Source organism: Columba livia, chromosome 2 (genome assembly GCF_036013475.1).
Source record: "Columba livia isolate bColLiv1 breed racing homer chromosome 2, bColLiv1.pat.W.v2, whole genome shotgun sequence".
Taxonomy (NCBI): Eukaryota; Metazoa; Chordata; class Aves; order Columbiformes; family Columbidae; genus Columba; species Columba livia.
In genome coordinates this window covers 23700303-23716247 of record NC_088603.1, presented here as the reverse complement: position 1 = coordinate 23716247, position 15945 = coordinate 23700303, and the positions used below count along the sequence as shown (strand labels likewise).

General features: G+C 40.1%; 1 protein-coding gene across 13 annotated transcripts in view; it reads right to left on the bottom strand.

The window, feature by feature from the left end:
* Positions 1–5032: 5032 nt before the first annotated feature.
* Positions 5033–15945, bottom strand: part of ADAM22 (ADAM metallopeptidase domain 22) — a 132067-nt gene continuing 121154 nt past the window's right edge. For all 13 annotated transcript variants that reach the window (XM_065050979.1, XM_065050981.1, XM_065050984.1 and 10 more), the window contains 2 exons: positions 9172–9295; positions 5033–7837 (listed from right to left, as the gene is read on the bottom strand). In XM_065050979.1, the coding sequence (XP_064907051.1) occupies positions 7817–7837; positions 9172–9295 (145 nt within the window). In that variant the 3' untranslated portion in view covers positions 5033–7816. The remainder of the gene's footprint in view (positions 7838–9171; positions 9296–15945) is intronic.

Genomic DNA, 15945 nt, shown 5'->3' with positions numbered 1-15945 from the left:
GCTGACACGAACGGACATTTCACACCACGAAAGGCCCTGCTCGGGACCTGCGTGGGTCAGTCTCTCCAAAGCAGCTGTTGCCTGAGGACGGGGTTGGTTTGCTGGTGGGAGGGGGTGGGTGATAGCCTTTGCATGACTTTCACACATCCCTTTTTCTTCCAATTATTAAGCTGTTTTACCTTGATGTGCGTTTCTTTTTTTCGCTTTTGCTCTCCCAATTCTTCACCCACCAGAGGCCGGAAACTACTAATGAAAGAAAATACCAGGCAGCAAAGAATATAACATTCCTGTAGACAGATAAGTGTATCTTACTAAATTATCTGAGACCCTCCCCGAGAAGTTCCACATTCCTATTCAGGTATTAAGTTATGCAGTAAGTAATGAGAATTATTTATGAAATAATATGTGGGAGTAAAATTGCGCCTACAAATAAAAGCTTGTCTTAAAAAATGTGTTTAGCTTGCCTTGCATACTTGTCTTTCGGGGTTTTTTTACCTTTTTTTTTCAGTGAAAGGCAGAACAGTTGTCTGGAGCAATGAATGAACAAGCCAAATAACACAGTATTTAAGTCTGTCTCAATTTATTTCCCCAGACTGAATTTTTAGCACCAGCTACTGGGGAGTAAAATGGTGTGAGAACAAGTGTGAACCAATAGTGTTTTCTTCAGGGATCTTGTATGCAGAAAACAGAGAAAACTGTAAAACAAATTGCTCCAAAACTGGGAGCACATTCTAGCTTACCCAAGAGAGAATTGGTTTTTGTTCTCCATGAGCATTTCAAATATCCATGGCATTCAAAGGACTGATAGGATAAATCATCTTTCATGTTCAGACATAAACTAAGATAGGAAATAAATATCATTGTTAAAGAGTCACTACAGAATTTGCTGTTGTCTAGGTTTAAAAAAGCCACCTGAAGCCTATGTGAAAATTACTTCCCCATTAGCAGCAATCTGACTATGTAAGTTACCTGCTTTAGAGAATCAGTTATCTGGAATTCAGAATTAAGGGTTTCTTTTACCCGAAACATATACTGGGAAGGATGCTCATACAATCCTAAGTGGGGTGGTTGCTTTTTACCTTTGCGCAAAGGGTTGGGCCTAGTTTAGAATGCAGGTAATTTTTTCTAGGTTTCTTTCAGACATGCAAACCTAAAGAAGTGTAATTTTAGATTCGCCTTGAGACCAGCAGAACCCTAAGGCAAAGATTGGGAAGCTCACAGGATCATTGTCAACCCTGGAATTTGCAAAACAACATCTGTATCCTATTCAAAATAGCATCTGTATTCTATTATTTATTAGCCATTACCTTTTTTTTTTTCCCCTGCATGCAGCATTTTTTTTTAACACAGACCTATAGAACAGGACATGCTAATAATAAGGGCTTGTGAGAATAAAATACAACAGTCTTTGTCATTGAAAGTCACTTTACTGATGTTACAATATGTTAGTAACACTGAAAACCACAGGCATTTGTATTAAATATTCTCATAGAAGTGGATACTGTGATGCTGTTATTAAAAGTGACCAGGAATTTAGAATCCCAAATTGCAATTATTTGATTTTATAAAACGCAACATTTCATTTAGCTACATGAAAGCCAGGTTCATTCACTTCAACAGCCCAATGCCTGTAATGGTTATGACAAAAAAAATATCACACTCAAAGCTAGAAGTTGTAAATCACAAGGCTTTGTTTTGGTGTTTGTCAAAGTCTCATGTTTCTGTTACATCGGGTGTGATCTTTAAAGGGTTTTAACTAGCAAAACCAACAGTATGGAGTAGATGTCGTTTTTGCTAATCCTAGCCCAGCCCCAGTGGTGCAACACGCATCTCCTTGCCTCTCTGAATGTTTACCAATAAGGGCTAGTAGGAGTGAAAAAATAGATAGCATTGTTTTGTTTTGTTTTTTAGTTTAACTGCAATAGCCAAGATAAACATTAGCACACAATGAAGCCAGCAGAGCCAATTGGTATATACCATCTATACCATCCCAAAAGCTTTGCTGAAAGAACTGGTCATATTGTAAATAGTGTTTTCTCCAGTGGATTAAAAATTACGTAATGCTTTGCTATTCTGAAAAAAATACTTTGCATTTATGCAACAATAAAAATAAGTATTGTATTCTATATAAAACACTACCTATTGTAATATATATTTACCTTTAATAAAAGAAAAATCAGGTTATATATTCACAGTTTTAATATGTTCTGGACTGTCTTTTCAAGCATAATATATGCAGAGTCTCTACACAGGCAGTGAGCAGGAGTCCTTGTACCAATAATCAAAATAAATCAGCATTTACTGTTATACAGAGCCTTACAATATTGCACGATTAGCTGCTAGCACCACTATACTTACAAGGTCAGTCAGGCCTATATACAGAATTTGTAACATGGTTGTAAAAATAGACTCTCCATGCTAAAGTTAGAACATACAAGGTCTTAAGGCCTCATGTTAATTTTTTTTTTTTAACAAAACTTCTATTTTTTTTATTCAGAGGAATACAGAAACAGAAAAAAATCAGCTTGTTGCTTTGACATTTTATGCTTTAGTAATTTAAAATAGTCTAAGACATCAATACTTATCCCTTAAACAATGTGTTTCTTTTTAACTTCTCTGTGCTTAGTTCCTCATCTCGTTCTGCGTTATATTGCAGTTAGTTACAGCCTGTCTACATAGCTGAAGTTCTTAAACAATTTAAAGCTGGCTTAGCTAAAGTGATTTTGGAAACAGCTGTAGATTGGATTTTAGAGAACTAAACCCACCGGACCTGGTTAGGTGAGCCAGTTTTGAAATCAGGTACAAAGTTTCTCAAGTGTGAGCAAACAACCACATTTTGTGTTCTGAACTTATTTTGGTGCTTGTTTTGGTTACTTGGCCAAGACAACAGACTAATGTTGACTGGTTTAGTGCTTTTCTAAATAGTTGCACCCTGCCCGGGTGTATGAGTGACTCTTTCCAAAGCTTTAGTTCACATCAGCATCCATGGTTGAGGCACCAGGTGTGGTTTTGGTAGCTAACATGGAAAATACATGGATCAAAGGAGTTTTTACTGAATTTCCTGTTGAAATCACACTGAAGAGTCCAGCCTGCATCGCAACTATGTCTACACACAGTTTCCCTTTTTCCTGCTCTATTCCAATAACGTGCACACAAGAGCGTTACCCCACCATGCAGCCATGCGCTGACAAGCTGTACATACGTTTGCAGTTTACTCCTACTTGTCTTCAGGAAATCTCATCAAGTCAAATCCCATATTGCTGATGTCTTGTATGGTTTGGAAGCCACGGAAATAGCAGGTCATCAGCTCAGCAGTCTGATGGATAATCCATTCTGGACAAAAAACTGGCTTCAGAGGAGACCAGAGTGCTCAAGCTCTTCAAAAACTTTAATAACTTCACACTATGGTTGAAAGCAGTGGCCCAAACAGTCCGCTAATGATACAAATACTCAAATCACTTCCAGAAATAAATGGATGATCTTTAACAGCACTGGGAAGACCTTGTCCAGGCCATTATGTGGAAAGGTGACTAACCTAGCAGCGTTTTATCTTAGCCAGCTAACACAAGAGGCTGTTAGTAGATGTAATTATCATTCATGGAAATGCTTTTCAGTAGGAACAGAAAGGGGATGGAAGAGAACAAGAGCTTGCTGAGTTTTACACTGGAGAGTGACAGCTTTGCTTGGAGCAGCTGGCTGTGGGATTCAATGACAGAGCAAGTCCTTAGAGCTAACTTGTTATCCTATAGGATTATGGAGTCTCATCATTCTTTCACATTATATCCTATCATATTAATTAATTAACAAAATTATTGCAAATTTCTTCAGAATTTGCAGTATATGCATGCCTGTAATAGTCTATGCACCTATTCTTAGCTCTGGTTTTGAAAACAGCTGTCACATTGGTGTTGACAAGACCACTCAGTTCATTTAAAACCAGCAACAGGGATTCAGGTAAGAGCACTTCAGTACACTGGCTATTGACACTATTTCTTTCTGATTTTAATTTAGGCTGTAGCTCAAAGGTCTGTTTGCTCATTAGCACAATCAAAATTATCCAGCAAATATGTCAGCTTAGCAGGTTCAACATCTCATAAATCAGAAACTCTTAAATCATTTGGAAGTAGCTGTCTTCAAAGTCAAGTCACACTTCCCATCAGATAACTGGCAGGTAGTGACTTAAGTTCACAACCTCAGCAAAGATGTGCTGTATAAAATTAACACCCTCAGAACTACTTATTTAAACATAACAAAACTATATGTAAATTATCAATCACAACAATTTCTGGCATATCACCTGAGTATATTCACCAAAAGTCTATGGTATGGATTACTGAATTTCTTATGTCAACAAATCCAGAATTAGCAGGTAATTTTTTACTTCTTAAACTGTGCCTGGCGCAGCATTACTGTTTGAATATGATGTCTATTTTCCAGTCTCCATCAGTCATGTTAATTTTTATTTTAAATTATACAAGATTCTTCCCCACATTGAAATACATAATGTCAACTTAGGTACAGCTCATCCTGTGGGTCCTCTGCTCATAGGGACAATTACTTCTATTTGAGAAGAACTGATAACATCCCTACTTCAACAGGCATCTACAGCATGGCTGGCAATAACTAGTTCATTTACTAAAATAAAAACAAAATAAAAGCATGAGTCTCAGTGAGTCAAAATGACTGAGCTATCTTATTGACAATACTCTGGTTTAGACTGGATGAGGTATTATGTAGCATTTTATATTGCTGTTGCCAGTATAACTAACTACAGTGGATGAAAACATTTGCTATCTTCAAAGTTCTTACTCTGGCAGCTTTCCAACAGACTCGATTTTAAGAGGGAAACCACAGAATGTAAGCAAACAACTTCTCTTTGACCTCCCCTGGCTTTGGAGGCTCACACAGCCCCACAGGTCAGGTTTTGTGCAATGACAAGGTCTCCCAGTTACCAACCTGATGCAAAATTCTCTGCAGAAGAATTTTGCAAAAACCCAAGTCCTGTGATGTTCTCATTCTATGACCACCAAAATGAAAGTCCATATTTATTTAACTTAGTGCTCATAACTAGACTTCCAGTCACTACATATCTCCAAACATGGAAGTGACTGTTAAAGTGACACTACACACAAAAATCTATCATCATATGCTACAAATGAATTATTCCAAAATAAGAGAGAAGCTGCAAGTACATACTACATTGAAAATACAGTCAGGAGAGCCATTTGTTTGCAAAACAAGAAGCTATGAACATTACACACAGAGCTAGTATGTTACTTCCAGTGCAGTCTGCCAATTCTTGCTGCTTCTTGATAAGGCAAAATGGAAAGGGAGGAGCCAACAGTGGCAAACATAAATTACAAACAGAAATCTAACAGGATTATTCAAAATTACATGCCAGTTTGTATCCAAACAAAATACCATAAAAGGCACATGATGAGCAGTCCAGTTACTAAAGACAAGATACTAATATGTGAGTGAAAAACAGCTTCCAGGCGACAGAGTAACACAGTGGCTATCGGGTTAGCAAACTGTTCTAATGTGGGTGAACTCCTTGAGGGTCCTGCTCAAAGTCCAGTGAAATCAATAAAAGATTTATTGATTTTAAGTGATTACGGCTCGGGCCCTAATTTCATGAGCTATATGTTACCAACTATCTTTAATCCAGTTACTTACACTCAAAGTAAATCTTTGCAAAAAATATTCTTCAGTGCTGACAGATATTTACTCTTCACAAAAGTGCTGAATCTTTTCCTAAAGGAATTACAAGTGACTGGCTCCTTCCAGATGGTCTGTCTGCAACCACTTGGACTCACTCATATTTGTCTTTCTCCAAAATACTTACCAGAACCTGTCAACTGCGAAGGAAAATCATTTGAACTCCAAGGCCAATATTGTTTCACAATCCAACACACAGCCTAATCATAAAATATAGTGTTTCTAAAAATCTTACATACTTTACAGTTGCTGACACCTTTAAACATTTCTTAATTTAATCTTACACATATTTGACTTTATCGAGAGACTTAAAAAAATATATTAAAAGGCTGCAAGTGTTGGGTTCACTTATTAAAGGAAATACATGAAAGAGGTAGAAGATTCAGAAACACCGTAGATGTTCCCATCACAATAATATCTAATTGATTACACGGCTGTTGGGCAAGGTATTCAACTGCACCACGGAGGATCTGGTGTTTTATTCTGCAATGGTACTACCTGTAGCTAATGATTAGCCAGTTTTGGAAAGCTGGAGACTTATAAACTGATTTAATATGGTCCCGTTTCTTACTGACTGAACATTCTCAATCAAAAGACATTTGGTTTAGAACAAACTTTAGAAGTCTCAGGTGTTAGAAATCTAATCATCCACTTATACACAAGATTAACATCTCCATGATAAAGGGTTTGTTTTCACCCACCCCAGTTTTTGAGGCTAAATTCACTTGCACTCAGTTCAACGCCCCAAAAAATTGTCAAGTGGGCTTCAAGGGCAGCAAGCATAGCATTCAAGCACATGTAAAGGTGATTCCAGTAACAAATATAAATTAAAAGACAGCAACGAAACTGGACACTTGCCCAGCACTGTTATATAGTGCAGTGAAATTGTTACGCTTCTTAAAGCTACGGCTTGCCATAAAAGAGTGTCTGAAATGCTCTATCAAAAATACACAGCAACTCTCACCAGATGAACTTCACACCACCACATCCCGAATTGACTACTTGAAAGTATTCCCAAATGTCCAGTGAGTTTGGACTGCACATTACTTAAAGACTCTGTTGTCTGCCTGAATTATTCCTGATTACTCCTGAGAGAGGATACACTGGTCATCTCACTGAACAACGTATTTTGGCTGGTTCCTCTTACGATGATTTGAGACAAAGTGCTGCTGTACTGGTTTCTGCAGTCTACCATATAACGGAGATTGTCAAGACAGTATAAGATACTGAAAAGATAGTCTAGATTTTGGTCAAACACCAGTTTCTGAGTGACACAGCTTTACAGTACTGTACTTTCTGTACTTCCAAAGTTGTCTGCTCAATATTAGAAAATTTGAAGTGCGATGATGTTAGTCATGACTGTTTCTTTAGGCATTTGGCAAAATACACTTATGTATAACAGCTATTTTTGACATTATCAAATGTTTACATATATACAATCTGTATACTGAGATTATAAACACATAAGGTAAAAAAACAAACAAACAAACAAACAAAAACCAGGTATAATCCTTGTTTGTTTGACATTTGTGTCAAATTGCTGCCTTTCAAAGCTTGAAATCCTGTCACAAAAGTCCTATATTTCTTACTCCTGCATGCTAATTTCTACTACAGTATGTTGTTTATCCCTTACACGTGGAAAGTAAAGAACACAAGGTTCATGCATACGGCGTACGAGTTTACATCGGCTGGGCTCTCCAGGAGGCACGTTCCCAGTTCCACTCTGGTGTGACTCAGCACTGTGTTAAATCAGAGAAAAACCTCTCTTACGCGGGACTGGCAAACTGACCGCAGGGGGGATAAGTGTATCTGCCGTCATGCGGAATAGCCTTGTCACATCCGGGCTAATTATCCGCTGTTAATTGTGACCATTTGGTTGTTCATCATATCCATAAAACACTAGTCAACAAAAAAAAAAATTTAAAAAGGCTGCTTTTTCCCTTCCAGACAGGAGGCGGTTCTCCCTGTGATCAAGGGCATCTCTGTTGATCTTTTGAATTCTCTGAAGAGCAGATGAGTGTGCAATGACTCAGTGATGCTGAGTTCCTATAAAATCCACAGTAAACAGTTCTGATGTCAGCGCAGGAAAACAGTGCAGCTAAATGGACGTCTCCCATAGCTGGAGAAGAGAAAAAGGAAAACAAACACACACTGAACACCAAGATAAAACAGGCTGTTACCCAAACAGGGTGAGGAGCTTGTTCAGGGAACTGCATCTACATCACTTGGGTCACCAAGGCCACTCCAAGGCCACTCTCTTAGTCTGGTGGGTATCTGTTCAGTCCACAAAGTCAGCAGCCTCAAGCATGTCAGCATGACTTACAGTTTGCACAGTAAACATCCACGGTTGGGAGTGCAGAGAGTTTGAAAGAAAAATGTCAGTGTAGCATCAACTTGGTATTAGCCAGCTTTTACCTTACAGTTATGCTAACTAATATTAGTGTAATTTCCAAATCTTTTCTGCCTACCTCTGCTGAAGACAGCACAAATTTCTACTGTGGGCTTGAGCTGGTGCCAAAGCAGCTCCAGGGCTGAGAAACATCAGTGCAGCCCGTCCTCCAAGCTGCTCTGTTCCACATGTCCCTGGGACACCCTGCGCTGTCCCCCACACAACATTCTGGCCCAAGCAGGACATGGGGGTAGCGGCATGCAGGGACCCCCAGCAGCACTTCACTCCTCTTTTTCTTGGAAAAAAAGGACAGAAGGCAGAGATGGGAATCACATCTGCATCAGAGACATGAACTAAAGCTATCACTAGTAAAACTCCTAATGTAAAATTCAGAGGTTTTTTGCTTTTTCAAACACCTGCTATGTCTGAATTGACACAAAGGAAGCAATGGGCTAATGCTGCCTTTCAGCAGCACCTGGAAATCTCTCCTGCAGAGCAGCATCACCATCCACAGCATGTTCCAGCAGCTCCTGCTCATGCCGGGGGGGCAGGGGGACCTCAGGGCACTAGGCAGCAAAGTCCCTCCAGATCTGCAAGGGCTTGATACAAGCCCTCCACATCCTCCTTAACTGCAATGTAGTTACCTCTTCATGAGGCTGGAGAGCAGCTAAGCCCCAGCCCACATGAGAGCTGCTGGCTGCCTCAGCCCCAGGGAAGGGGTGAGGGAGGATAGACAGAAGCATCGCCTGCTCCAGGGCTGCCCACCCTCCACAGCCCAAAGGCTGCCCCAGGCACGCTCCCAGCTTGGCACAAAATAAGTAGTGAAATTCAGGCTCCAGGGCAGGTTTAAGAGCAACCTGAACAGGTATCTGTAAACACAGCAACCAAGATTCCCCTAAGTGCTGCCAGAGGTGCAGCCTTCAGCAGCCTCTGGAGTTCAGGGTACGAAGGAAACGCCGCTGCTGCTCACGCTGTTGGTAAAGTACGCTGATCTGCCACGTTTTCCTTTTGAAAAACTACCAGTAAATCAAGTCACTGACAAAATGCAGAAGAGGAACACGTACCCTGGCACTTTGCCTGTTGGCTTTTTTCTCCTCGTCCGGAAGTGGTGGCATCGGGTAAGGGTATTTTCTGCTGGAAGCAATAGATCCAGTGGATGAAGATGGAGACTTTGCAGGAGAGAGTGTCCTGAGATGTTGAAACACACAAAATAAATGTGATATCTTCAGGTCCCAACACTGCAACAGCAACTGCCATTACTCTGAAGCTTGGTTCAGAACCAAGTATACAGCTTATTATTAGCTCAACATTTCAGGGATAAAGTTGTTTGATCAGTAGTCTAATAATTTCATGATATGAATAGAAGTATTTATAGCTTTCAGGAACACTGGAAGAAAAAAAAATTCCTACTTCTTATTAGAATTGTATTGCATAACAGAAATTATTTCTTAAACTGTTTTATATGGTACTGTAATTAATCATTATCAAATTAACAAACCAAATGTGCAGTTGAATAAATACAGAACTATAAGATAGATGTGGCATTATGAAGCCTACATAGAAACAGTGATTGTATAAATACAAGCTGCCAGTGACTAAATGGCAATTATCAGTGTCTTTATGTGTATCTTGCACACCTCCTATATTGATACAAACATAAAAAGTAAATCTACTATTTTATAACACATTAATTTACACAAATGCATGCACTTGGAGGCCAAACTGTTAGTTGTGAAGTAACAAAGGCATATACAAAGTGCTAATAACAAATTATTAGACATGCAAGCATCATACAGTGCATATTGTTCCAGCCAAAGAAAGAGTCTGATGAGAATATACAAAAATGGACTGATTAGTCAATGGCAATCAGCATTTCTGTACAAGGTGAGTAGAGTAAGCAGGAGCAAGTAAATGTTTGTATCACATGAAAGGCATTATTTTCACGTCAATAAGGCAGCAGCACATTATTGACTGAAATTTTATACCCAAGAAAAACTCTCTTATGCTTCTGGTTTTAGATTCTGTACTTTTCCCACTTGAGAGGTTTCCTATCACGCTCTAAACCTGGGCAGAATAAAAAGGGGGAAAAAAGCCTCAAAGTAGAAAAATTGAGCTACCCTGGATTTCTTGTTCTGTTTTGCAGACTGAGGGCATTTTTCAAAGGAGGCCTCCCATTTCTGAAGGCACATCAGCCAGACCCTCCCTGAGCACTGCTGCCTACTGTCTTCTGAGCATAAGGTGTCCCTGAAGACAGAAGGTTGCCCTGTTTCTACAGACAGGTCCTCCAAGCCCCTCAAGCACAGCAGGGGCTGCGCGTTGTGCAGACCACGCTGATGAACCCCATCACTGATACCAAAGAGCTACAGGAACCACCCCTGGTCCCACATCCCTGGCTCTGGGATTTGCACAATCACATCCTTTCATCTAGAGAGGATTAGAGACAAGGTGATCTTATGTGTCTGGCGTTGTTTTGTATCTCTAAGTGAAATTCATTTACCTTTAAATAATTATTCTTTTATTTTGGACTACTGCATCATTTTGTTGTGTCTTCAGCTCTCTACAACAGCACAGTCTCTTGTCTCCCATACAATGACTGATGGTAGCCACGAGCAACAAGGTGTCAATAGAAATTACATGGCAGCAGCTCTCCAATCTGGTTCACAATGCTCTAATACCTCATGTTGTAGCCTCTAAGTTCAACAGCCCTTAGAAGATTTAGGTTGGTACAACTGTCCAAACACTGAGGGATACACCTTCAGCACCTGCATTTGGATCACCCTTTAAGATGAACTGGACATACATGAACATTTTCAGGAAGAAAATTTTAAACAGCTACTACAGCATAAAACAAAGCGTTCACATGTCCAGCATCACAGATCTGGGCACCAAACTGCACATGCAACAGAACAGGGGTCTTTTTTGTTTTTTTGTTTGGTTTTTTTTGTTTTTTTTTTTTTTTTTAAATCCAGGGAAAGGTTTTGATCAATGTCCTGCTGTTGACAAAATGACAGAATGTCATGTTCACTACCTGTATGAGTCCTCTCATCTGTGCCCACACCTGGGCTGGTAAAGAACACTAATAAACTACTAGTGGATCTAGAATTAAAACAAAACAAAAGGACAGGAAAAAGGGGTGAAGATAAAGAAAGCAGGTTTTACATATTATTAGCAATCCAATTATTCACGATTCCTGGCCCACAGCTGCAGGAGGATTTAAAAACTTCATGTTTAAATTTATAATTATGCACCTGGAAAATAGAAGCAATGAACTGGGGCGTGTTAGATCTGACTTGGCAATCCCTACCAGAGAGCTGTTTATACAAGTACCACAACCAGGAGGTGGCACACAGAATTAAGGCATCTCCCATCCCTTGCCCACAACCAGGCACAACATCACCTTCCACACACCACAGGCTCTTCCCATAGGTTATTTTAGGCACCACAAGAGAAGACCATGGTGAGCGGGAAAGCCACGGCCAATGTATCTGTCTATCAGCCTGAGCAGGTGATCCTGGAAGCAATAACCCCCCGAGGATGGGGCATCCTGACCATTTTCCCTGCACAACAGGTCTTCTGAGCAGGATCCCTAGCTGAGCCTGTAGCCAGGTAGCTTTGCACCATAACTCAAACACAATGCCGCCTTTTCAAAAGATTTTGAAGCCCAGACCTTCAGCATTGCCAGCTCACCTATGGCTTGTACACCTCATGTGCACATTGCTGCTCACCTGCACGGGCGAAGCTACAGCCAAACACATTGAGAATGCAGTTGCACACTTAAAAGAAACGACCTCGCCCTCCCCTCACAGGCCTTAGCCCCTTATTTCTGCTATACAAGTTACGTGCTGCTTTTTGTGATCTTTAGTGCCATCTACTGAGACTGTAAAAACATATCACTACTAACCATATGCTCATAAATCTTAGGATGAGTCTTGTGTGAGAAGTTGTTTGAGGTGGTTTTGATCACTTTTCAGGTTCTACCCTGCAATTGTCTATGTGCTGTGTATCCCAGATTTACACGTACTTTAAATGAGAAAGAGCCAGACAACGACCTTTCTCATTTACGGATGGAAGAAAGACAGCATTCAGGGACACTTGCGGGTAATGCTGGGGTCAAACGTAGGCAAAACTTCGCAGTTCGGTCTCGGGTGACATTCATTTAGCTTTCACTGGGGTTTCAGTTCTCCTGCTGTCACATCCATTAGCTTTCATGCCAAATCTTGTTTACAGCTGAAACTTATACAAAAAACTAGGAAAGCAGACTGGGTTGCAGACTGCATTCTGCCCTGTACACGTCGTGACTGTTTCAGAGTTTTGCCACCAATCCCAAATAAAGCCATGCACCTCAACACACTGCAAGAATTCTCATTTCTGACCACAAAGCAAAATATAGTGGCTGCTTCATATCTATCTTTCTGTCCTGGAAGCTGAAACTAAGAGTGTAGGGAAACCATGCTGGGATTCAGGAGAGAACGCTGTGGCAGTGGGAGGACATCCGCATGCGCTCTCCTGCAGCCAGGCCCTTGCCTGCCCTGTCTTCTTGACACCTAAACGGGGACAGTGTTGGCCCACAAAAGACCCTGTGAAATGTGTCACCTGGTTCACACAACTAAACGTCTTGCCATTTCAAGTGTAATTTCAGCTGAACTCAAGGCTGAATTGTTCATAAGCTGTGCTTGGTTCTGTTTTGTAGACTGAAATAATTTCATTAAACTAACACATGTCAAAAGCATTTTAAGCCCAAATAGAGATAGCATCAGCCTAACCTGACCTTTGCTGCTGTAGGTTCAGCTCTTTAAAGGACATCATCAGCCTAAATTATCCTACATTACGAAGTCAGGATCTTCTAAAAACACTGATGTGGCTAAACATTTTAACATTTTCAATGTGGTTTATTTTAAAAACCACAGATGTGTGCAAGTTTCCTCAGAGAGTGCAGCAGCAGAGGGGAGGCTTGGCTCATGGGGGGCTGCAGAAAAGGCAAAGGCTGTGGCTTAAGCCATCCTGGTTAATCACCACACAGCAATGCCCCAGAAGCAGGCACTCTCACACGTTTTCACTAACTCTTGAAATGAAAACTTGGTCCTACTGACGTAAACAGGTATTTTTTTCATAGGCTGCCAACAAGGACAATATTTTGCTTTGGTTGTAATGAAGAAAACTTCTTTAGGCACAGTCTAAAGCTGCCTCAGCGAGAGCAGGGAGCTAACAGCTGGTCAGGGCTCTGGCCTCAGCTGGATGCTCACGGAGGAGAGCGATGGACCCCACAGAGCAGGAGAGTCAACTCTGGCTAATGATCAGCTGAGGAGGAGCTGAGGAGGAACTGAGGAAGAAAGCAGAACACCCAAGCACAGAAAAAACATGCCCTCCATGCTCCTTGCCAATGCCTTTCTGACATGGGATGGCCATTTTCCCTCTGGGAATGCATCCTGGGTCTCCATCTAAAAAAACTGTTTTCTTTTAAAACTGTTTTTATTCTTAAGACAACCCCTATAGAATCTAAGTTGCTATAAATATTTGCATTAAATCATATGTAGGCAGCTCAGTGCTTCAGAAGGTGCCTTCTAGTCTTTTTTGTCTATAATTATCTACAGAAATGCCCCATTTTGGGATACTAACAGTGTATTTTCTGATACCATCATGGTTCCTGAGTCTTTCAAGATTCAGTGAGAATTTTGAGTAATCCTTAACCATATTTCATGAGGTCAGTCTGTGCAGTAGTCAATGTAATTGGCAGTAACAAAACTAAGTAGTAGTATTACACTGGTAAAACAGTGTGCCTTGCAGCAAAGCCAAAATCAGGGAAAGGTTTCCTGCCTGGATTTATTGCCGGGGTTATGCAGCTATGGCCTGGCATGTAAAACTAAAATCTAGCCTAGACTTTGAGCAGTAAAATTAGATTGTTTTTTTTTTACAGATCTTATTTTCTTACAGAATGGAGTGCCACAGCTGGGAGCTTCCTGAGACCACAGACACCAGCTACTACTACTACTATTATTATTATTATTATTATTATTATTATTATTATTATTATTATTATTATCATCGTTAATAAAAATTATCTAGAAATACCCACTGGACTTGTAGACTAGGAAAAAAAAAGTAATAACTAGGACATCAAGTGCCAGGGAGACAAATTTTTACTTATGCAAGCATTTTTTAAGCTGATGGATCAAGTCTTTGTGGTGACTAATATCTCTATTTTCTGCAGTGTTCCTAAGAATTGTAGGAAGCATTTTCGTCTTTTTTCCTGATTCAATTCTACCTGTAACAGCATCAGCCATCAACATATTATTCCTAAAACTACAGGGAGACAAGCAAAACAGCAGTGTTACTTTCAGGACATCTTTAAAAGAAAAGAAAAATCAAAGATGATTGGCAACAAAAAATACTATTCAGTTAATTATCTGGTGTAAATGTCTTACCTTAGGCTATGATTCCTAAAATGTAGCATCAGCTGGACAGTCTAACTTCAGCCTGACTTTCTGGTTTACCAAACAAGATTTGTTTTGTTTAGTTTGTCAATCACTTCACAGGCTCAACACCCAACCATATGGCATTCAGACACAATGTTCTTAGGAACAATGTTTTCCAGTCCGTGCCAGATTAACCAAAATTGCGTCTGAGTTTTGGGGAAAAAGTTTTCAGTTCAATCTCTTATAAACCTATGGGAACTCATCCCATTAGCAGATTCGATCCTATGTCTTCTATAATGTGCCCGCAGAATACTTCCCTATGGTTATCTCAATTAATTAGGACATACAAGTTTCTAAATTTATTCTAGTCTCTCATTTGTAAAGCTACTGCTGCAGGCAGTCATTAGTATGCTTCTATGGTGTAAAATTTTTAATTTGTGTTTCATCTCTGCTGATATACAGCCCTTAAAACTCACATGGGTCAGTTTAATCCTCATCTACATGCAAAAAATGCTTGGTTAATCTCAAATACAAATAGAAATGTGACTCATTCAGTGCAATAGTTGAAAGTCCCCAGGGGCAGGGTATGCTCCCATCAATTTAATCTAGTCATTTCATCAAGATATATCAATTTTAAAAGATGAAAACCAAATTAAAAGTATCCACACAGGAATTGAAACCTGTTTAACTAAACCATTTAAAGTAACATACTGTAAACTAGTGCTGTCTTTGTATTCCATCAATGTCTTTGTTTATCACAACCACAGGGCTTCTGACACAAACACCCTGAAAGACACCTACGGGGTTGGGTTATGGTGAGTGACCGATGGTCTTGCCTGAACAACAAAGGTCCAGAGGGTATTTTTAGGAAAAGGTTTGCTAATAAAAACACACCTCATTTCTAGTCCAAGTTCACCTAATTTCACCTTCCAGTGACTTTTGGTCATTATCAGTCTCAGTTTGCTCGGCTCAAGGGCTTCCCACAAAGGTTCTGCTCCATAGGCAGCTCTGGATTTTATGGTTAAGGACTTTGCTGCTCCATTAAACTGAACAGCTTGAGGCTCTGCAGTCCCTTCTAAGGTTTCTGAGGGCTTAAATCTCCTTAGTTCTTGAACGTGCTTGTGGAACTGTGGACACCAGAACTGGAACCTGTATCCCAATGCTATAACCAGCAATGGCAAAATTACCGGATTCACAAGTCACCCAGCCTGAATGTCCAAATACCAACACCAAGACCTGGCTGATACCGGCTGCCAAAATCACAGCATCCTCCCACAAGCCTTGGATTCTCATGTCAGGGATTTTCACTCCTTGTTCGGGACCAAGATCAGGACTGACAGGTTTAAATTTACCTCATGTGTCCTATTTGCTCATTAGAAAGGCTTTCTACAACTTACCGTGTGATTTAAGAGCTTCCGAAAACAA